A 25,083-nucleotide genomic window follows, 5' to 3' on the forward strand; every position below is an offset into this window, starting at 1 on the left:
TTTGTTCCCTTTATTTAGCTCAGCCGCCTGACTAAAAGGAGTAATGGTCATTTTAATGACCTGGCGATTTCGAAAATGGGGCATTTCTTGGAGTAAAAAATTGGCAAACTTTTAGTATATTTTTAAGTACATCTGATACTACTGTAAACCACTGAGAAACATTTTGTTGGATTTTTTTTAAGGGTTAAACTTAGAACCCTTAAAATGTTAGAAATGATTGAGGTTAAATGGCAATAAAATATTATATAAATGTGTGTACACTCTGAATTTGTACCTTTAGGGGTACACACTACCCTCTAAGGTACAGCTGTACCATTGACATCCACCCTCAAAAAAGGTCCAATATTTAGCTCGATCATAAACAGGGCTACAGAAGGAGTCCAAGGGTTCATTACTGCAGTAGTTCTCAACCTTGGGGTCGGGACCCCAATTGGGGTCGCGAGATGATTTCTGGGGGTCGCCAAATCATTTTGGAAGTCAGCTCTGTCTCCACTGTGTTAAAGTGTTCATGTGTTAATGTGTTTTAGTCTTTTTGGTCACTTAATGTCTTTTTTTGGTCATTGTGGGTTTTTTGGCCATTTTGTGTCCTTTTTAGGTCATTTTGTGTCTTTTTTTAATCATTTTGTGTCTTTTTTGGTCATTTTGTTTCTGTTTTTTTGACATTTTGTGTCTTTTTTTAGTCATTTTGTCTTTTTTGGTCAATTTGTGTCTTTTTTGGTCAATTTGTGTCTTTTTTTGGCCATTTTGTGTCCTTTTAGGTCATTTTGTGTCTTTTTTTGATCATTTTGTGGTCAATTTGTGTCTTTTTTGGTAATTTTCTTTCTTTTTTGACATTTTGTGTCTTTTTTAGTCATTTTGTGTCTTTTTTGGTCCATTTGTGTCGTTTTTGGTCATTTTGTTTCCTTTATTTGGTCATTTTGTTTCTTTTTTGGGTGATCTGAACTGTGCATGTGAGATTGTGCTCTGTGAGTGGGGGTCACGGACAACATTCATGTTAAATTGGGGGTCGCGACTAAAAAAGGTTGAGAACTACTGCATTACTGGACCTCAACAAGCTACTTTTTTTCAGGACCACTAAGGTTCATACAGTATATGTTCCCAAGACCATTTAAAGGGTACAAAACTCTACCGTAGAAGGTTCTGCCCCGGTGACAAGACGTTGTAGCCCTAATGCTACAAATTTAGCACATTATTTGTGATAGTGTTATATGGTAGAGCAGCAACGACATATGTAAAATATCATGATATGAAGGGACCAAACGGACGCTGAAATATCTCTTGTCTGGAGAATGAGACCCTGGTCACATGCGTTTACATATAAATGATCTATGTTGCATGATAGCGTGACAGATAGAGATGGGTTATGATAAAAATGTCAGCAACGATGATAATGTGACAACAGTGGGAATGTCCATGTTTTTTCTCTCTCCCTGCTATGTTGATATTCACCACATGTGTTCTGGCAGTTGTCCCATGATGCTTCGTTCTGTTTTTAACAGCAGCAAATTTTACCCGCGGGGCGCAATACACTTATACAGCGGGTAGTTTCAACGAAGCCGTTTGATTGGTCAGAGAGGCATTCCAACTGTGCTGACAATCCCCAGAAAGTGCAGTCTGCTTTAATGGTTGGTTTGCCAACTCTTGTGGGCATAATAAGTGAGATAATTAGCAATATTTCTTGTTTTTCTGCTGTTTTTCATTATCGTGTATATTACTTTGAGGAAGACTTTTCATTACACGTTGTGTTTTGGTAAGTGCTGCATACGCAGTTCCTGGACGGGGCATGCTTATGGTAGACATACAGGATGTTGATCCTGCAGTAAAATGTGTGTGTGAAAAGTTAAATAGCCTGCAGACAGTTTGAAGAGTTGTTGTGACCCTTGTTTCTCTGTCTCAGCAGGATCTGTAGAGAGCCCCTTCGAGCAGGGCATATCCCCGAACAACGTGCCCTACTACATAAAGTAAGTAGTGACCTCACAGCCAAACAGCTGCACTAGTCCTCACATACATCCTGACCTAATTACTTTGTTCTTGTGAGCTTGACATATGCTGGACATTGACTAATGGTGTGGTTAATGTCATGGTAGAAGCACAAATTTCTAACTTGAGTGCACTAACCTATTAACCCAGTTAGGCCTAAAACGCCTGCAAAACCTCTGGGCGATTTTAAAATAACCTACTGAAACCTGAACTTTTTTTTGTCAACGCTTCCTACTAAATAATCAATTTTTCAGCCTCTGTAGCAGATAGAAATGAAATTCAAAAAGTATTTGAGAGCTTATACCTGTGGCTTAGATAGATAGATAGATAACTTTATTCATCCCCGAAGGGAAATTCGGTTGTCACAGCAGTCCGGTATTCAAGTACAATAAAATACAATAGAATAAGATACGGAGGTAGCATAAATAAAAACAACAATAGAAAAAAAAAACTGAATAGAACAAGGACAAGTTAAAAAAAAAAAAAAAGGAGATCAGTTGGTATGATGATTGGCAAGATGATGGTAATTATACTGATGATATGATGGCAACAATGCTATGGTGACTAGACGGTATATAATTGTAATAGTAGTACAGTATATAGTATATAATATGTAATAATAAATAAATAGTAACAATATAAGAAAATAAAATAATTATAAATAAGTAAAATAATTAAAATAATTATAAATAAAATAATATGACATATAATATATAAATATATAATAATAATAATAATAATAATAGTAATAAATAAGGCAGGTATAATAATAATAATAGTAGTATATTACAGTATATAGTAATAATAATAGTAATGTCAGCAACAGTATATATAATAATAATATATAATAATAATAATAATAATAATAGTAATAGTAATAATATTAATAACATAGCAAAGTGTCGTGTGTAGATTTAGTGCATTTCAGTAATGTTGGTTCTGGAAGAGATAGATGAATTGTATAGTCTTATTGCAGTCTTTCATGAGAAGTTGAGTTTATTTGTCCAACCCTTCAATAAAGTTTTTTTTTTTTTAAATCAACATGTTGCATTGCGACACTCCCACATGTATTCTGATGCATTTCATTGGCCAAGAGACCGAAAATAGGTGGAAAAAACTACAAAACGACGTATCCGCTTCCCCGGCTTTAATGGTAGAATAACGAAACAGCGCCCCCGGTTTTAATGGTAGAAATGCGGTAATGCTTTGCTTAAATGGGTTGATAAATGAAGTAGGGTGTGCTGTGCATGAACACTGGAGTATCACACCATATGATACCATGTTTTTTAAAATAGTTTGAGAAAAAAATATGTTGTCGCTATCTTACCTTCATCAGGGTGGTGTTGTGACACTATGGACGGTCCCTGGCTGGTTTTTGGTTTTTGCTCTGGCAAATAAATTCACTCTCTGATTCACTGATTTAAAACCCTCTGATATAAGACAATTTAATGCCACTGGTATGATATTTTTATAATAGCATATAATTCCAAGAGCAAAGATGGTAGTAGTAGTTTCAAGAGAGGAGTACATGTTAGCCCAGTGGTTCCCAATTCTTTTCTACAGTACCCCCTTTTGTTGGAGTTGGATCTGGATTGGTGCAGCTAATAGTGTTATTTAGACTAAACCGTTGGCTTGCCTGGTATTTCCTTGTATCATTATGTCTAATATTTGTCCACTGTCTCTCTTTTTATGAACAATTCATCCAACTCTTTTTCCTTTCACATTTAGTCTATTGAATTCAACTTTATCCAATGACATTTACCAATCTATCCATTAATCACCTATACAGTTATCCATCTATCCATCTTTATATTCTGCCCCAGATAACGTAGGGGAACCAAAAGTTTAAATGTTCTTGGGTCAGACCAACAGGAATAGATGTGTTGTAGTCATACAGTTAATAATACATTAATCATGATTTTTTTTACTGGTTAATTGGGTCCCATTGGTGCCACCTCAGAAGCACAGACATTTTGATTGGATCCTTTAATACAGTGGTGTCAAACTCTGGCCTGCGGGCCAAATTTGGCCCGCAGTGTAATTTTATTTGGCCCGCGAGGCAATACCAAATAATTATATTATTATTGTACTATAAAAGCTGACCCGCCGGTATTATACGGCGCATTTACAGCTAATACTACAAATCCCACAATGCCCTGCTGTTGTTTTGGCGCGTCAATCAGGACAGGACCCAGAAACGCTCCTCTGTGACAGTCGTCATAGCAACCTCAAGATAAAGTTGTCTCCCAGCTACCCCTTCCCAAAAAAAAAAAAAAAAAGTTGAAAAAGTTTATTTTGATATTTAAATCAGAAGGCATACGATTTTTATTTATTTTTTATTTAATAAATAAATTACATTGATGTGTTTTTTATTTGAAATTTGATTTTGCTTGTCTGCACTATTTAGTTATATATTGTATGTTTATAAGCGTTGCTGGTTCCATATTTAATGTTAAAGCAAAACATGTTTGGTATATGTTAAAAGGTTTATTTGTTCAATGTTGGCCCGCGATTTTATTCAAGTTTTAAATTTTGGCCCATTGTGTATTTGAGTTTGACACCCCTGCTTTAATATGATCAGCACAATGTACGTTATACTGTATTTCTGCAACACATATGGGTTAGTGGTTTTTCCCTCCTGCTGACGATAACATGATCATCTTTACAAGGCTCCAAAAATAAATTCAAACTTAAATCAAAACTCTGTTGTAGTCAGATGGTAGACAGTATTTCCTTGGTTCTGTCTCAAGAGATGCTGTTTAAGGAACAGAGTCCCTGGTAGCTGCAGTGAGAGACTTTACTACTCAACAGCAGGTAGCAGAAGTTCTGGAGGTGGGGTGTGTTAGCGCTAGCTCTGTCTTGCAGATTGTGCTTCAGCTCTGCAGGGTGCACAAACGGTCGTTTCACAAGCTTGGTCACTGACTTAAACAGGAGAGACACATTTTTGATTTCTGGATCAACATGCTGTTATTTGGCGACAAATGTTCCTGCACGATTGGATACATTTCATGAATATGTTTTATTTTTGGAATAGTAATATCCTCATTATCAATCTGACTGACTACTTTGCCATTAGGAGAGCGGGCGTTAGCTTTGGACTTCTAAATTTGACTAATTTAGTAGCTGGCTAGTTAGCTTGATACCTTGAGGGAACTCAGTTCTCATTCCAGCACCATCCATGGCACAGATGGAGCTTTTTTGACCAGAGCCAGCTCCAGGCCGGTTCCCTGGAACTGGTTCCTCAGTGGCACCAACTCTTTGCTGGTATTGAACCGCAAACCTCTTCCTTCAGGGGCAGGGGGCGGGGCTATCTGACCACAAGACCATCTTGGTGCCATTGAGAGAGACCATTTAAAACGTGTATCATTCATTTATTTGATTTGTTGAACTGCAATGTGATTGATACAGGCCGGCTAGCGTGCTAACATTATCGGGCAATCGATAGCGTGCTAATGTTAGCGGGCTAGCGTTAGCTTAGTACAAAGTCCAACATTACCGTGTTACGTTCAGTGTGAATCAGAATGTATTCAGCGTCCATAGTGATCCAGATTAGCAGCAGCTGTGTTGTAAAGACATGTAGTCTGCTGTTATTATATTGGTTGAGACATATACAGACTTAACAGTGACGTAATGACGTGGCTCTCTGTGGAAAAGCAAACGGCTTTAGAGCTGGTTCACAAATTGAAACAACTGTGAAGCACATGAACCGGCCCTGGAACTGCTTTGGTGGGAAATGTTTAAGAGAGAGGTCTTTAAACTCACTCCTACGGTGCATTACATGATTCTATTAGTTTATATTGTAAAGTGTAGGTATGTTGATCTTTTAAAAACATGTAGGTTGAGGTAAATATAGCTATATAGCTGCTCTTTGTATTGGTTTGCACTCTAATGGACAGAATGTGCAAAAATCAATAAAGCAATTTCAAATGCTAGCTAGCTCATTTGCTAGCTAGCTCGATGGCTAGCCCGATTGTGGTGGGGCAGGAAAAATAACTGAAAGAGTGTCTAACTGGATTTTTGTTAATTTAATATGTGTATTTAAATTTTTTAATTTACGTTTGTATATTTAGTTTACATTTTTTAAATATTTTAAGAAATAATTTAAATATTTTTTGTAATTTTAACCAAGAAAATGACTGCTATGGCCACTAGGGGGCGAATTTGCGATGGCCTAATATACAGATTTGTTTGAAACAATTTCAACTTTTGTGTTTTTGGACGGAATATTGGAAGCTCATTTTAGCCACTTTTGACGGCCCTATTGTGTAACTCAAAGCTGATTGAAATTGTTCACTGGCTCCTTTCTCCTTGTGCTAGGCCTAAGGCTTGGTAACGCCACCATTGAAAATGGTGGAACTTCAGGAAGCGAACTAGTTTTCCCTTTATTAACAATTTTTTTTTTAATGCCAGGCGGAAGTAAAGGGCACAAAAGCAAGAAAAAAAAGTTAGAAGCTTCTGCACGTCCTCAGCTCCATGTCCACCAACGAGCCCTGAGACAAGCAGCACTATTAGTGTTGCAAATATACAAGAAAGAAGTTCATTGTTACACTGACCAGGCCTTTATCCTGTAATTGTTACATCGTTACTGTGAGGTCAGAGACCTACATTTGATATTGGCTTAACTCTCCACCTCACATTCCTAACCCATTGGTCAGAATTACTCCACTGTGTGATTGGTCAACCTCACTTCCTGCTTTTTTCTTCAGACAAGAGAGACCATATATACAGCAGAGTGCATGGGCTTGGTAATATCAGCTGCTTGCAGTTTGGTGTGTTAAAATTAACACTTAATGACTGAGTGAGAGGTTTGACGTGGCATTAACTGCAAATGAGAGAAGCACGCTGGGCTGAGAGAAAGAAAGAGAGGAGGAAGGAGGAAGGAGGGAGAGAGAGAGAGAAAGAGAAGTGACAGATTCTCCTCTCCACATGCAGTGAGAAAGCTGGACCTGACCAGACCACCGAGGCCCTGTGAGTGCCAGCTGACCACACACACACACACACACACACACAAATAAACATCAATGTATGCAACATGTACACACAATATAGAAAAAATATGCACGCAAACAAAAATAATATGGCCAAAAGTATGTGGACACCCAAACATTAAACTCATATTGGACATGCCATTCCAAGACCCAGTTACTGTATTCAAGTTTAATTTTGAGGCACTTTAGTAGTTTCATATAATGTTTTGGTAACGCTTTATAATAAGGTCCTTAATAACCATTAATTAACAAGTAATAAGGCATTGTTCTCGCTTTAGATCCGCTAGTTGCAAAAAGCATAGTTAACTTATAATTAACTTATAATAGAGGAGCAATAAAATATATTTTAATATCAATAAGCAAACAAAATAAGATTAATAAAGGCATGGCAAAGACATAATGGGTGGGTCATGGGTGTTTGTAATGCCATTATTAACACTTATATAAGCTTATAAACACACAATAATGTTAATAAGCATCTTGTAAGGACTTACAAGGGCCTTATTACTTGTTAATTAATGGTTATTACAAGGACCTTAATATAAAGCGTTACCAATCTTTTTTTATACTCCACTATGAATAATAATCCAATGATGTGTAGAAAAATAAATAAAGTGACTTTGGCCATTCTGTGCCCTAATAAGTATTTTTTACTTTTGATACTTAGGTGTAGCTTCACTGGCTACATGCTCCAAAAAATAGTCTGGTAGTATTTCACCGCGTGTAAGAAGTGGCCGATGCTGATAATGCATGATTTACTAAATACAGTGATGACATTCCTCAAGATAGGTTACAGTTAGATCAGGGATGGGCAACTGGAGGCCCGGGGGCCGCATACGGCCCGCACCCTCACTTTAAGTGGCCCACAGTACAACTACATGCATGAAATCTTAAAAGTGCAGTGTAAAAATGCACAAAATTACTTCTTGCAATAAATGTCAAAAAAAAAAAAAATCACAGTAAGTGGTTTGCACATTTTTGGGGGGTGCTACCCACATGTTTGGCCCCGTTGCTCATTCCATGAATGCACGATCCTTACAAGCTGTACCTCGTTGTAAAGGTGACTAATCAGGCTTTCCAACAATATACAATTCATCACCAGTTGGTATTATTAAAAGGGCATACCAATACCTGCCACGGCCACTAGGGGGCGCTTTTGAGGTGGCCCAATATCCAGATTTGTTTGAAACATATTCACCAACACATCTACCAAATTTCATGCCTTTATCACAAAGTGAACGATTGTTCAGCTAATCCGCCCCACTAGTTATTTTTTTTATTAGTTTTAAACCTTTTTTATTCCTATTTATACTGTTAAACATGCATTTGAGCATGAAATATGTTAAGTTACTGCACTGTAAACATATTTAAAATTGCAGTTTCATCATATCTGGTTAAGTGGACAGTCCTATATGTGGCCCTGTGGTAGTGTCTATGAATGTCCTGATAATGTCCTGGAGTCAATAACTCCAATCAAATGTGATCTTATCTTGGGCCTGGAGACTGTGAGGCTGTTTGTGGTTGATCTAATCACAAGTGGACAGCTTTAACCACGTAAGTTCATCCCTGGCATTAGAATGCATCTCTACATGTGTCTTGAAGGACCACTTGTGATCGGATTTAATTTCCTTGCTCTATATTTAAATATACACAAAAGGCATAGATATTAGAGTAGTGGTTGGTGTTACTATGCGGCTCAGATCACCTCTCAGGCTGCTTAAATCTTAATGTTGTATTTTCAAGGTTTGAAAAGTGCTTGAAATTCTTCTTCTGTGTTTCTCGTGCAATCTGACTATAGATAATCACATGTTCAATGAAAAAAAATAATAAATTGAATATTGAGATTAGAAAACTGTACTTTTGGTTGTTAAAAGTGTAAAACCATCGCTGTCAGTATGGTTTAGTGAAATAACCCCTTTTAGCATGTACAGTTGAAACCAGAAGTTTACATACACTATATTAAAAGACACATATGCTTTTTTTTCTCACTTTCTGACATGAAATCAGACAATCACTTTCCCTGTTTTAGGTCCGTCAGGATTACCAAAATTATTTCTATTTGCTAAATGCCAGAATAACGAGAGAAGGATTTTTTTTAGACAATTTTTTATTACTTACTTTAAACATTATGCCTTGAAACAATTTGGGAAAGCCCAGATGATGTTGTCATGTCTTTGGAAGCTTCTGATTGGTTCATTGACAACATTAGAGTTAATTGGAGACACACCTGTGGATGTATTTTAAGGCACACCTGAAACACACTGCTTCTTTGTGTAACATCATGGGAAAGTCAAAAGAAATCAACCAAGATATCAGGAAGAGAATTGACATGACATCATCATCTGGGCTTTCCCAAATTGTCTCAAGGCATAATAATGTTAGTGTATGTAAACTTCTGACTTTGAAGAAAGTAATAAAAAATTGTCTAAAAAAATCCGTCTCTCATTATTCTGGCATTTAGCAAATAGAAATAATTTTGGTAATCCTAACGGACCTAAAACAGGAAAAGTGAAAAGTTGATAGTCAGAAAAAAAGCATATGTGTCTTTTTATATAGTGTATGTAAACTTCTGGTTTCAACTGTAAGTACTCATCTAAAACATGCAACTTACAACCGTTGTAAGGTCCTGGAAAAGCTTGAAAATGGACCTTGAAAGTCCTTGAAAAGTATTGAATTTGACCTCTCAAAAAGTGTACGAACCTTGACCTCTGAAAGTGGTTTTAGCGATCAGATGTCAAAAGCATTCTCAATGCATCTTGAGTGTGTTCACCCCTGTTCTTAGAGCTGTGCACTTGTGTTGGATGGTCTTCAGGTCAAGGCTCTTTGCAGGCCAACCAAGTTCTTTCAAACCAAACTTGAAAAATCACGTCATCCCCAGATTGTTGCCCCAAACTTGGGAGAAAACTGTTCTCCAACCATGAAGACAAACCCCAAGTATACAATGTTTATGAGTGTCTGCATACATTTGGCCATATCGTATCAATGTACACATCCAGACTTCGCCCACTATCCACCCACTCAGTCTACACGATGTCTCACGCATACAAACACACTCTCATACACATTCAGGGCACAGCGGGACAACATATGGCCGACCAACTGTTTTTCATGCACCAATCATCTCCAGAAGCACTTCTTGTCTTGCCTTTGGAGATGATTTCCTCAAACCTGCAACATCCACCTTGTCGTCCCCAGCCTCCATACACTGTTCGGGTGTGTTTGATTCGCCTCAGTGCAAGCGTGCACACGGGTGGAGTCAGGTTAAATCCATGACCTGGTACAGAAATACAGTCAGCTTCAAAAATAACATCTGAGGGCTTAAAATCAGTAATCAGGAATTGTGTTCTCCCTCCATCTCTCTCTGTCATTGTCTACACACACACACACACACACACACACACACACACACACACACACTCTGCTATAAAGACTTACTGATGGGATAAAATAACAGTTGAGACTTGCCTCTGAATTACAGGCTGTTCTCTCTTTACTGGTGCAACATAGCCTACATTTCTCAAGCCTTGAACACTGATTCCCAAAGCAAAGAAACCCCCCCCCCCCCCCCCCCTCCTCCTCCTCCCCCTCCTCCTCCTCCTTCTCCTCCTCCTCCTCCTCTCTCTTCCTATCTCCTCTCTCCTGTGTGCCTCGTTAAAGCGAAAAGCGACTTTTCTTTTTTGTCCCTCCTACTTTTCCCCCTTTCTTCTTCTTCTCTGTCCCTTTTTCTGTCTCTCATGGGGCCAATCCCAATCGGCATTACAAGGGACTGCAGTGGCCCTCCAGGGGGGCCCATGCTGGGTTTTTTTTTTTTTTCATTTTTTTCTGACTTGCTAATACTTGTACTTGTCATTTTATTTTAAATATATATTTTTAATGGTTATTTACTATCATAATGTGATTCACTCATCAATTAAAACACCTATTCATTATTATAATTATTGATAGTAAAGAATGCAGAGTCATTTATTTTCCTTCAGGGATAATAAAAAGAGGTTAGAGGTGGTGGTGCTGTGGGGGGGTGGTGGAAGATGTCGCGCCCTGAAATGTTGAGAAGCGGCCCTGCTCGATCCTGTAGCGGCCTTGGATGTAGAAATGTGTGAGCCTTGAAAAGCAAAGACACCCCCCCTCTCCTCCTCTCCTCCTCTCCTCCTCTCCTCGTCAGGGAGGTGAAAAACCTCCTCGGATGGTGTCGAGGCTCCTTTGCTTTCAGGAGCAGCGGGTTGGGGGGAAGGGAGGCAGAAACAGAAGCAGGGAGCCGAGCTCCGCCTCGTCTCGCTCATCTGCGTCAAGTTCGCCACAAAGAGACAGGACCAATCCGGAAGAGTGCGGAGTAGATTTTCAAAATAAAGCTATTAGCTACATGGGGTGGTTCAGACTTTCTTATTTACAGGCGCATCTCAGTAAATTAGAATATCATAGAAAGTTTATTGGTAACACTTTACAATAACCATCATTTATAAATGGTAAACAGATGTGTTTAAATGTTTAATCATCATTTATAAACTGTATATAGGCCATTTAGAATTGTAAATACATAATTTATTAATGTTGAACTAACTAAATAATTTATAAATGGCAAATAGATGGTATATGAATGTAAGTTTATAGTTACTTTATAATTAACAAACAATTAAATTATAATTAATATGTTATTAATAGTTTTATTTGCAATCATTTTAACATTTTTAACACCATATTAAGTATATTAATGATTTTTGAAATGATTCATATACCTTTAAGAAATTGGTTGAATTTTTTTAAAGATTAAATATGTATGGCACTTTATTAATGTTAATAATTGGTTTATAAACCATCTATAAACATTATTTACTTGGTTATTGTAAAGTGTTACCAGTTTATTTATGTCAGTAATTCAATTCAAAAAGTGGAAATAACATATTTTATACATCCATTACACACAGAATGAAACATTTATTGTCTTAATTTATTTAATTCCTTCTAATTATAATGATTATGGCTTACATTTAATTAAGTCCTAAAATTCAGTGACTCAGAGGCCTAGTGAGCATCTTGCCAGATAGGCTTGTTAATATAATAAGTTTCAATCAGTTATGAGGCAAGAAAGCAAGCACTTGAGAGATTTTATTATTTAGGCACATGTTGCATTTCGTCACCCTGTTAAAAAAGGAAACACAAAAAACTTCACCAAAAGTGTAAAATATGACATTTATTGATCATTTCACTCAAAAAGGATGTAACAAAGGATGGCTATTGGCATAGTAATAACACTGTGTGTAAATTATGTAACTGAAGAGAAATAAATGACTTAGGCAGTTTTTAGAACATGCCTTTGTGACTTAAGCAAGATATGGTAACACTTTATTTTGAAGGTGTCTACATAAGAGTCACAGAAGCCTGTCAGAAACATGACATGACAAGTATCATAAGCATTAATGTTACTTCAAAGTGTCATTAATGTTCATGACACATCCCATGTCATGTTTATGACACACTCATGTCACTCTTATGTAGACACCTTAGAGTAAAGTGTTACCAATATTAGTGTCAACAATAAAACACTGATAAACTAAACTGATAACTAAACAATCTGATGCCTATGAATGTGGCAAATTGTCGAAGAAGTGATGATGTTAAAGGGGTAAAATCAAGATCTGATCAACTGAGGATGGAGGAGATTTTACCATCATGGATCAGTTTGACACCTATGATTTAGGCAAAAAAAACAAAACAATTTTGACAAAAAAATGACTTAGGCGATTATTTTAACAGTGTGACGATTTTACATCCACCTAAAGCTAGGTGGGACCAGCAGCATCTCGTAAATCAGGGGTCTCAAACTTGCGGCCCGCGGGCCAATTGTGGCCCTTGTGACGATATTGTGTGGCCCCCACCTTGATATGAAAGTTTAATGTGAGTTTTATATGAATGGCACTTTACCGTGTTGTGTGTGGAAGGTCCCTTTTTAATTGCTTTTTTTTGTAATTTTGTGTCTTTTCTTGGTAATTTTGTTTCTTTTTTAAGTAATTTAGTTTTTTTCTGTCATTTGTGTCTTTTTTGGTAATTTTGTGTATTTTTTTTATTATTATTTTGTGTCTTTTTTGGTAATTCTGTGTATTTTTTGGTCATTTTGTGTCTTTTTCTGTCATTTTGTCTCTCTTTTTTTGGTAATTCTGTGTATTTTTTGGTCATTTTGCGTCTTTTTTTTTTGTCATTTTGTCTCTCTTTTTTTGGTAATTCTGTGTATTTTTTGGTCATTTTGTGTCTTTTTCTGTCATTTTGTCTCTCTTTTTTTGGTAATTCTGTGTATTTTTTGGTCATTTTGTGTCTTTTTCTGTCATTTTGTGTCTTTTTTTGGTAATTTTGTCTCTCTTTATTTGGTAATTCTGTGTATTTTTTGGTCATTTTGTGTCTTTTTCTGTCATTTTCTGTCTTTTTTTGGTCATTTTGTGTCTTTTTTTAGTAATTTTGTCTCTCTTTTTTTGGTAATTCTGTGTATTTTTTGGTCATTTTGTGTCTTTTTCTGTCATTTTGTCTCTCTTTTTTTGGTAATTCTGTGTATTTTTTGGTCATTTTGTGTCTTTTTCTGTCATTTTGTGTCTTTTTTTGGTAATTTTGTCTCTCTTTTTTTGGTAATTCTGTGTATTTTTTGGTCATTTTGTGTCTTTTTCTGTCATTTTGTGTCTTTTTTTGGTAATTTTGTCTCTCTTTTTTTGCTAATTCTGTGTATTTTTTGGTCATTTTGTGTCTTTTTCTGTCATTTTGTGTCTTTTTTTGGTCATTTTGATGCTGCCTCCAGCGGCCCCCAGGTAATTTGAGTTTGAGACCCCTGTCGTAAATAGATTTATCCAATTTCCACATTAGATTTGTCAATAAATCACAGCATCTTCCTAGCCAAGGCTTTTATTTTGAAGCCCTGGACGGACGTGTTTGTGTGCCGTATCCGGGGGGATTGACCCTCGTGTCTCTCGGCCAGTCAGCCTCTGCAACCCACCGCGGTCGCTTGCAGCGAAACACACACCGACACACACACACACACACACGTAGGCTCCACACGATCCTCTCGGACACCTCTCCCCGGTGGTACAGGACGCTCGGTCGGACCGCGGAGGAGGTCGGGACATCGCCTCGGTTCTTCCCGGGAATCGGTTCATTTCTCCCGGACGGGAAGCGCTCTGATCGGCCGGCGATGCGGGAGCAGCTTCGGAAGTGAGTGCTGGGCTGGGGACTGTTTATGGTGGTGATTAATAATGGTGATGGTGGTAATTGTGCTGGTCGTAATGCAGTAAAGCTGTTCACACAGACACACACAGGGCTCCACCACGGGCAGCAGAGAGGCGGAGAGCTGGGCAGACATGTCCCCCACACAGGATCCACAATCTGCACCAACATGGGCAGCAGAGATGCATTTAAACCTGTTTCAGACATGGGCACATATATATCCCCTCACTTTGTGTCCTGGTAGCCCATTCCTGCAAGCCCATCCAAAATGCATCTTGAATTAATGTCACATAGCGTGTTAAAATCTACCTAGTGGTCAATTCTGAAGCATCCAGCAAAAAAAATACTCAAGTACATGTTTCAAATAATTTTGCACTTGAGGGATGGAGCCCACAGCACATGAGGAGGAAATCGGGGCGTTAATTCTGCAATGAAAAGACAGGAAAACTTGTGTTGGGTAGCCATTAAAGCCAAGCAGCCACTTTATCCACAGCGGCTGTTGGTTGTGGTTGTAGCCGGGGAAGAGGCGAGGTGTGCGGCCACTCAGCCTCCTCCTCCCGCTGCTCCCTCCGGAGCCCTGGACCGTGCATTTCCTAATCATTGGGAAGCTTGTCCCTGCACGGTGACACTGGCTACTTGCTGCCATGTTGGAATAAAGAGAGGGGCATTGCATGCTTTAAAGCAAACAATGCAAACGGAGCTCTGTGCTGACTGCGTTTATTTGCCCCTATGTGTTTGAATTTGGCCTGACGGGGATTGGTGTAAATGTGTGCGTGTGTGTGTGTGTGTGTGTGCGCGGTGGCACCAGGAAAAGAGCCATAGCAAGCAAAGCGCCAATGTATCGCTGTGTAGCATTCCTTCACAGTTAAAGGAGCACACGGAGGTGCAAACACAATCACCTCCGTGCAGCCAGCAGAGCAGCCCGGCTTGGATCGGTGCGTTTCTGCTCGGTGTGTGCGTGCGGAGGTGTGCGCACCGTGCACGCCGATTTTGATGTGCTGCGTTGGTCTATTTTGGGCTGCAAAATAACGCTAGGCCTCATTCTCAGCGCAAACACAGAGGTTTGATGCTCCTGTGCTGCTTATCCGCGCTCCGAATTATCTGCTGACCAGTATTTGGTGCTGTTGGCAGTCCTGCACTCATCTAGACGTAGACCTGTGTGTGTGTGTGTGTGTGTGTGTGTGTGTGTGTGTGTTCTTGTACTTCCTACATAGTGAGGTCCGGAACACGTTTTTTAACCAACAGAGTAAGGACATTTTGGCCCGTCCTCACTTCTTTAGAGGCTTTTTTTGAGATTTCAGGCTTTGTTTTAAGAGTAAAGGTTACAGTCAGGTTTATGTTATGGTTAGGGTTGGGCATTTAGTTGTGATGGTGAAGGTTTGGTTAAGGGGCTATAGGGAACAAGGTTATTATAGTTAACGAAAAGGAAACGAAATAACGGAAACTAGAATTGAAAAAACATTTTCGTTAACTAAATAAAATAAAAACGAGAGTTTAAAAAAATGATTATTAACTGAAACTGTATCGTGTGGTTTTTAAAACTAACTAAAACTAACTAAAATTATAGTGAAAACGTCCTTCGTTTTCGTCTTTGTCAACTTTTTTCATACATGATGAAGATGGATAAGGCAAAGGAAATAAAGGCAAAAATTACTGTGACCTCTGTTAATCTCCAGCCCAACAAATACCCCATTACAAAACACTACAACTAATAAAAACTAAACTAAAACTAGGAAACTCCCTCTAAAAACGAATTAAAACTAACTGATTTGAAAACAAAAATTGACAACGAAATTAAAACTAAAACTAATAAAAGATAAAAAAAAATATTATAACCTTGCAAGGGAATTCACTATTCAAATGAGGGCCCTCGCAAAAATAGTATAACAGTGTGTGTGTGTGTGTGTGTGTGTGTGTGTGTGTGTGTGTGTGTGTGTGTGTGTGTGTGTGTACTTTAGGAGTTGATGAAATGAGAGCAGAGGATGCAGGCTGGATAGTGCAGATTTTTTGGCACCAGTGTGATTGCAGGTGTGTGTGTGTGTGTACTGATTAAATACAGCTGATGGATAAAAAGCCCTCAGACACACATATTCAACTGTGGTTGCTGGATGGTGGTGCTGACGTGCTCAGACATGATTGTTATGGCCTGTGTGTGTGTGTGTGTGTGTGTTGGGTTTGTATTAGGTGAAGATGATTATCAACCTCCAGTCTGCCTGATTGGTGGATTTTTAGGGAGAATTTCTGCACCAAATTCTTTTGTCGTCTTGTTATTTCTGATTTGAAGGGCTGTTCGTATGAAATATTGCTGCGATCTTATTTTTTGGGATTATTCCAACTCCACATGAATGCAGGGTTGGTGTTGGTGATGGAAGAAACTTTCCCATACTAGAGTCCCATGCCTTTTCTGTTCAGGTGTTGGATTGGCTAATAAATTGCACTGGCTCTGGATAAATGCAAGACATTGTGATAGTCAAGTCAAAGTTTATTTATAGAGCACATTTAAAAACAACCTCAGTTGACCAAAGTGCTGTACAGTTATTAAAATAGAATAAAATCATACACAAATAGGTATAAATGAAAACAATGAATCAAAAATCTAATCAAATAGTCTTTATTGTCATTATATAGTTCACTATACAACAGAATTGAAAGTGCCACTGCATAAGGTGCATAGTTATGACAATCATAACACAAAACAACATGAGTAAAAACATTTTAAAAATACCGAGCTAAACAAGGACAAAAACAAGAACAAGGACATGTGATGTAATAAATAAGTATAAAAATAAATAAATGGCTACTTAAAATGCTATAATTTATACATGAGGTAAATTGAGTGTTTTGCACATATCAATTGTATTGCACATGTCCGTTTTATTGCACCTTTTAATTAATTTATCCTGTGTGGGTGTTGAGAGTAAAATACTAAAAACTGTACTGTATCAGCATGGCTGTAGCCAAAAGAAAATCTTGGTCGTCTGAAATTATACCTCCTCTTCAACCAATTGCTTTTGAGGCCAGTGAAATCAGTATCATATCGCTCAAATCATATGACAAATACCACTAAGAACAACCATCACACTAATGCAGATATTCCCTATAATAGCAATCATTTGACATGTGTTTCAGCTAAAAAAACAACAACAACACAGGCTTTGCGTTTTCAGAAGAGCACCTTTTGTTTTCAGTTGGGGAAACAGCACATGGCTTATAAACCTTGTGAAAGAATCCACAACACTTGTCCAACCAATAAGAATTTGGTTGGACAAGAGCATTTTGACCAAACGAGCCCCATGTGTCGGCATGGAAATGGTATTTTTGTGTTGAATGAAATGACTAAAAAAACTGGCCTCGAGATAGAAATAGTGACCGTAATAAGTTCAGTTTTCCTTAGTCAGATATTTCAACATGATATCGCTGGATTATATTGGCTGGATTTAGGGGTGTGCCATATCGTATCGTTCACCATTATACCGGTATATTTTTTTTATCAGTAAAAAAAATGCATATAAAGTGTCACGTAAACATACTGACTGTTACCGACAAGGTTTAAATGGTGCATTCTGTGCCTTCGGCAAAAAACACCAACAAAGAAGCAGTGCTGGCCCAGTTTCTTTTTAAATGTAATATACTGCTAATAACTAGTTCCACACATTTGAAAGTTGCCAAACAACAATATTACTGTTTGTGTAGAGTAATGTCACACAATACTTTTGCATTACTTTCACCAAAATACCAGCAAAAATATGACAAAACATTTTTTTGCTTCATGGCGGTTAATCAAAGGAGCTCATGTTTATTGCGGTTCATGATGCATCCAGAAGGCATGTATTCATGATTATTAGGGTGAATTTCAGTATAAACATTTTTTTTTTCAGACTTTCTGTGTTTTAGATTTAGATTTGAGTGGCATCAGTATTACCTGAATATTTTCAGTCGGGAGCTAATTCTTTGGGATTATTCCAACACCAATGTATTCATCTTCATTATATATTCAATTCAAAAACCAAAAGTTGGATGTTTTGACATGAACAATATAGTTACAATATTGAAGTGAAACTAGACTTTTACTATTGTGTTGTCTATATTTGTTACGCAGTTTTTTCCAGGTAGTTTCATTACTCACGATCAACTCGTCAACAAATTTGCATGCATGATTTCAGGGAAGCCATCTAAAAGCCAGTCCCAGATTCAGTCTTTGCTGGCGGCCTCTTGCTCGGTCACTCTCCTTTTCTCCAGCGGCAGAACTGTTATTGACAAGTAGTTAGGTATGACACAATGGGTTGCCATTCCTAATGGCTGCATAGCTGCATTGGACAAATGTTTGTTTTTCTGTTGGCTCCATGGTCTGGATGCTGAGCCAAGGTTTGGAAATCCCTATCTGGTCATATCAGGATCATGATGATCCACACTGTCGTGTTTTGAAATACTCGGACAGAGTCAGTGAGACCATTTGATCGTTGACCAAGAAAAGGGACATTTCATTATGCAGATCATTCAGATCCAGATTGCAAGTTTCATAATCGTGGCCCCAGAGGATAATTAGCCAGCCAAAACCCTGCAGCTCTCAGCCCAAAATGTAGGATATAAATGTCCGCCACTACAGAACAAAAGAAGAGCTGATTCTGTTTTTTCTTCTTCCAGACTTTGTGGGGGAGCTGTCAGACATGCAGAAACCAGAGCCACCATTCCTACAGGAAACCTTAATCTCAATACTAAATGTGGCTTCTGTGCAGAATCAGTTATTAGTAAAAATTAACTCTTATTCCAACTAATTTTTTCTCCGCCTGAAGGCCCCAGGTTATACTTAAAAATGATGAAAAATGATGTCGAACTAATGAAGTGTTTAGTTTTGCTAGGTAGATAATCTGCACTCCGCCTGCACACAGACATACGATCTGATTAGTCGTTGAGACGAAGATGCCGATGACAGATTTCGAAGGCTTTTAAAGGGTTGATCAAATTGTCAATGAGCTGTTCTACGAGGGAACAGTTGTTCTAACTGTTATCTATAATCACTTACATTTATCAGTGGTTTCAACCTCCTGAAGCCGAAACCATCAGAAGACTTTTTTTCCCCTTCCTTTCTGCCAATTTCACATTGATTATTGCAGCAAGCCGAGGCTGTGAAAACAAAACAATTGCAAAAGGTCACAAAGTAAAAATGTGTTGGGAATTAATTTGTTCCATTTAGGTTCAATCATCTCTTTGTTGAAAGTTGAACCACTGCAGTATGAAGACTTTTCTTTTTCACATTGCATAATGTTTATGGTAGGCAGGCCCGCCAGGTGATGAAATACCAGTTCATCACTGGTATTCTGCTCTTCACTTCATACTGCAGATGGAGCTCAGCTGGTTGTTCTGCTGGATAAAACCATGAACTGGATACAGCATTGGAGCCTTTCAATGTCAATGGCCCTAAATATTATCACGATATTTCAGGGTATTTTTGCGATAACGATATTCTTGACGATATTACAAAACACTGATATATATATATATATATATATAGATAGAAAATATGATTTTTTTTAGTCTGTATAAATAGATACAACTAAAAATAATACTCTTGACTCTTGAATATTAGCAAATAATTTAAAAAAATAACCACCTTGGGGGTCTGGGGGCATGCACCCACTTTTATGTTTTATTTAAGGCATCTTATTTTGAAAGTCTTGTAAAATCTGTGGTGGATTCTGTTAGCACCAGACTGTGCTCTTATTTTGAAAGCTGCAAGTGTTTAGCGACAGGAAGTAATGGAAGCTTTTTGTGATTACCACAACTTTAATGGTTAGCTAATGTTAGCTTGTGGCTAAGGAACGGCATAATGGAACAGTTTGTGTTAAAAGGCCATTCACACCAAGAATGATAATGATGTCCTAAATACCATCAACATGTTCACATAAAAGGGCTTGTTGAAAACGGCAAATTGTCTTTTTGTCTTTTTACCATTTTAACAAATGATTAATTGAAATTAACTTCAGTGATTTGTCACTCAATCCTTCATACATCATCTTACTGCCACAATAGTAACTAGAGCACCAAATGTGGATTCATCCGCCACTGGAAATAGTCCCCAATAAATGCTCCATTTCCTCCAGTTTGAGTAGTATTTGATGAAAATGAAAAGAAAGAGAGTGTTCAGCTGTTTCAGGAAGTCATTGAGCATTTTTAACAACAAAAAAATGAAACCATGCAGTTGTTGCTTACAGATTTAGATGTTTAATAGGAACCACTTGGCTTGGGGCCTGAGAGCCACAAAGTATGATATAGGATGACATATCCTTTCAAATGTCTTATAATCTTTAATTAACATGCAGAAAGTGCAACTTTCTAAAATAGTTAGAATCATTCTGATACATTACACACTGTGTTATCCCTCAGGTTTTGTCTGTGCGTCTCAGTTCTCTTTCACAAACAGCTTCCTCTAATTTCCAGCTGATTTATGTGGCTTTGGTGCCTTGCAGCCCGCTTTTTCTCTAGTTCACATTACATCCCTGAAGGCCATTGTTTGAGCTCATTAAGATGCCTGGTGTGCAGGAAATATTCTGACGGGGCTCACTCTCAATGATAGGCAGAGGAGGACATCGCCATTACCCATAAACCACCTTTAATCCTTCATCCAAGAGCCATAATTGACTGCAGAGACTTGTGTCTCTGTGCAGATCCATAATTTAAAACACCTATATGTCACCACCGCAATAAGCAGTAATATTTAGCTGCCTGTTAAGTGCCATATGTAGCATTGTGTATTCACACGTGTGCTGGTTATTGTGTGATGGCACGTGCGTTTAATTGTCTGTTAAAGAATGACCTCCAACTTAAAGTGATGCTGCACAGAGGAAAGTCTTTATATTTCCTGGAGAGAAAATGTCTTAATCAATAATGTGATTAGATTCTTTCTGGATCAGATATGGATCTGTTCTCTATTATTCAATAAACACTAACTAAATAAATCTATAGCATGACCAACATACAGTCAACATATAAGGCCCCTTCATAGTGCGGTCCCACAAATGTCCCGCTTTATTGCTGGAAAGATCTGTACCGGCTTTTCACCTTAGGGCATTCATAGTGATCCCGCCAAGGCAAAGGCATGTTCTGCCCTTTCATAGTGCAGTCCAGCATTGTGGAATGAGGTGGAGGATTGTGGGAAGAGACGATAATCAGAGCAGCAGCACTGAGCAGTAGCACAGTGCTAACAGGCTACACAGTTAGCTCTGTAGCAGTACAGTGCACTGGACTCTTTGTGCACAGTTAGCAATGCCAGTTTGTTTACGATCAGCAGTGGATACTCTGTGCACAGTTAGCATGCCAGTTTGTTTACGATCAGCAGTGGATACTCTGTGAACAGTTAGCAGTGGACACTTTGTGCACAGTTAGCAATGCCAGTTTGTTTACGATCAACAGTGGACACTCTGTGCACAGTTAGCAGTGGACACTTTGTGCACAGTTAGCAATGCCACTTTGTTTACGATCAGCAGGACACTCTGTGCACAGTTACCATGCCGGTTTGTTTACAACGAGCAGCGGATGCTGTGCACAGTTGGCAACGGCAGCCTCAGTTGTTGTGCAGCTGCTGAACAGTGACTGGATGACTGTTGGACCAAGGGGGAGGTGTGTGTATCAAATTTTCCGCCTTGACGGGATGGCCTGTTCATAGTGGTCTCGCTTTCAACATTCCCGCCAACTTTCCTGCTCTGTGACTACCTCTGGAGGTGGAAAATTAGTGGATAACTTGATCCCAGCATCCCGCTTCTGGTGCGCTCATAGTGTAGGCGAGACGTTACAGAGCCGTAAATATCCCGGCATGAAACGTCACTATGAAAGGGCCGACAAACTGCTCTTTTACGTAGATGTGTATTATGAGTGAATGAGGTTAATTGATGCATGAATTGATATAAAAAACGTCTTCATTTAGCCATTTACCATCAATCACAGTAGAATACTAGTACCTTTAAGCCCTGTGAATATAGAATATATTCCTCATGACTTCATACAATAAAACCTGATCAATACATTTGAGTTTAAAAATAAATGAGAAGTAGAACAGTGTGAGGATTAATATATTTCTCCACTTTCTTTCACGGGTGGCCAAAGTGTCCGATTAGCAACCTCTTTTTGTAATTTTCTCTCTACTTCTTCTGTTTACTGACGGATTAGCCTACAGTAATACATTACACTGCCATCTACTGACCAAAGTACATTACTGCAGCTTTGTTTATTTGCTCTAAACCAGCTGATGGAAACGTCCCTAATTCACATTTTCTTTGTAAGATTTAAAAATGTCACTACTAAATCCAATTTGACTGAAATGGAAACATAGCTGTTGTTTGTATTACTGGGACTAAAGCATACCAGCAACCATTAACTATCCCTGGAACACAAATCACATTGACCACATGCAGTAATTTAATCCTTTTTTATTCAACTATTTAACCCTGATTTGGATGGCTCCATTGATGGCAATGCTGATCTATTATCTATATTTTACAAATGTTGATGCATACTAAACCATGATTAACATCAGTATATTATCATTGTTATTGTGAGCCTAACTGACTGTTAAGTAATGAAGAATTTGTAGAACACATGCCAAAAACAAGACAAAGGTTCTTTGATTTTATTTTTCTCCAGTTTCTTGTTGTTGTTTTAAATAGTGTTTAATCTTAATAAGATAGTTAGATAGTAACAGTTCTTGCCTCTGATGGTTTCTGTCAGGGTTCCCACTGGGAAATAGTGAGTGGGGATGTTAATGTTGAATTCTCATCCCATTGCTTGTCAGCTTTGATCAGATCACCCTCGAGCAAGGTAGCAAATCCCTGAATTCTCCGTCGGAGCCGTCCAGTTTATCCTTTGACAGTTTACGATGCATTATCAACACTTTGGCAAGTCTTGGGGCCATAATACATTTTCTAGGGAAACAGTGTCGGCTTTCAGAAACCATTAAAAAAAAGAGTCAAAACCAGAGATGCTTGGTTCCTGTAGGCCACAATTGAAATATGAATTTTTCTAGTGTTGTTGTTGGGTTTTTTTTTGGTTCATTAATCCCAATGGGACATCTGGTGGGAAGTGGTAGGACTGCAGATCAGGATTTTGTTGGCATATTGGAACAATGTGTTTTTTTTCCTGTGTTTTGGTACGTGTGTGCAGTATCCTCCTCTTCAAAACAAATCGCTTCTTTCCGATAGGAGGCTGCAGGTGCAGTGGGTGGTGGAAGCAGATAAGGTGTGGAGGACAGGTGGGTGGTGGAGCAGACATAGTCGTGGGGAATTTGAGATTTGAAGTTAAATAAAAAAGCATGTAATACAATACTTTATTGATCTATTCAGGGGAATTCTCTTTGAGCTCAAGAGACAGAAAAACACATCAGGGAGGGTTTTGCTACGTTTCGCAGCCTTATTTTGAAAAAGCAAATATTGGCCAATGTTATTTTTCACTCGTCATTATTAGCCTATATGAGATTTGTTTTTGAAAGAATTGTGACCAAATTGCATACGGGCTGGAACATTTTATTATGGAAAAAGTAGCGAAAAATAGCCATTTTTTGGTTGAACTGAACTCCTTAGAGGTTTTCTAATCATAACAAAATGTAAGTTATGTCTTTGACCAGGTTAGACTGAAATTATTTATGTTGTAGGTCTAGTTTAATGTCTTAAAAGTGAAATGAAATCAAGTGCAAAAACATTATTTTGCGGACATAATCCAAAGTTTAATACAGTTTCATAAGATGATGTCAGACTAAATGGCACAATATCAAACTTTATTGTTTTACTTTTCATGCCATTCAAGTCCATTTGAATTTAAAAGATATTATGTGAATACAAAGCATACCGACCAAATACAGCTGCGCTCAATCAAACAGCTCTCCCTTTAGAATAACATGTATTGTTCTGTGATTGTTTTTGGGCCTTCAGGAACTTGAAGCACTTCAGTTTTATATGAAAATAGAAATGCTACTTTGCTTAAGCAGCTGATTTAAACAGCTGCAAGTTACCTGTTTTGCTTAAGGATGTCTCGTCAGATTTTCTCCGGTGCTTTAGGGAATTGAAGTGCAACACTTGTTGGTTAGAAACCACTGTGTACTTGATTATTAGAAGCATTTGTCAGAGTGGCTTGTAGCAGCACGCTGATGACGAGCCGAGTGACTGAGCTACTGTTTGCACAGTTCTCTGAGCTTAGAGGAGTTTTAAGTAGCTCTTCACCATGGGACCCTTCTCCTCATTATCTGGAGTGGAAGTGTGGGAGAGAGGCAGGAGAGAGAAAAACAAGGGCAATGCGGGGAAAAACACACAGCATATGGATTATTAGTTGGCTGCTTTTCAGACAAAGGTTAACTGCAGGTGTGTGACGTGTGCTTTCAGCAAGTTGTGTATCAACATGCCTCAGGCCAGAATTATAGAGCAGTGAAGGAATGTTCAGCTCTAATTTCAATAGTTAGGCTATTTTTTTCCCTGTTTGATTTGTTCGCCATGAAGTTTTTCCACTGACACCTGCTGTGTTCAGTGGTTCGCCAACTTTCCACACCTACTGTTCACCTGATCACACACACCTGGACTGAAGGAATGGGAATGTGTCTTTGGTCTTAAATATGTCTCATTCAACAAAATGTCTCTAAAATGTCATTCTAGCAAGCACCGAAAACTGTCCTATATTTAACTTAATGACCAAAGTCTCATCGACACATTGATTGACACATAGGTGACTCTTAAATAAAAAGCCACTCATGTCCAGGATTGCAGGGAGGGCAATTGTCTGTTTGGTAATCATCTGACATACAAGTCAGTGCGTTTACATGCACAGTTTAGTCGAGCTAAGCGATTTTGGTGTCTAATCGGACTTCTGGTTCTTGTCCCAGTTTACATGTAACTGAGAAAATCGAATAACTGACAGGAACGTGTCCTCCTCAACACTG

At 38.3% G+C, this 25,083-nt stretch overlaps 1 protein-coding gene across 3 annotated transcripts in view; it reads left to right on the forward strand.

Moving 5' to 3' along the window:
* dmd (dystrophin) overlaps positions 1-25,083 on the forward strand; it is a 432,308-nt gene that overhangs the window by 365,334 nt on the left and 41,891 nt on the right. For 2 of the 3 annotated variants that reach the window (XM_059327929.1, XM_059327930.1), the window contains 2 exons: positions 1,898-1,961; positions 6,913-6,948. In XM_059327929.1, coding sequence (XP_059183912.1) covers positions 1,898-1,961; positions 6,913-6,948 — 100 coding nt within the window. Of the gene's footprint in view, positions 1-1,897; positions 1,962-6,912; positions 6,949-13,931; positions 14,157-25,083 lie in introns of those variants that run through there. The other variant, XM_059327928.1, reaches the window with a different exon arrangement.

This window comes from Centropristis striata, chromosome 24 (genome assembly GCF_030273125.1).
Source record: "Centropristis striata isolate RG_2023a ecotype Rhode Island chromosome 24, C.striata_1.0, whole genome shotgun sequence".
Lineage (NCBI taxonomy): Eukaryota > Metazoa > Chordata > Actinopteri > Perciformes > Serranidae > Centropristis > Centropristis striata.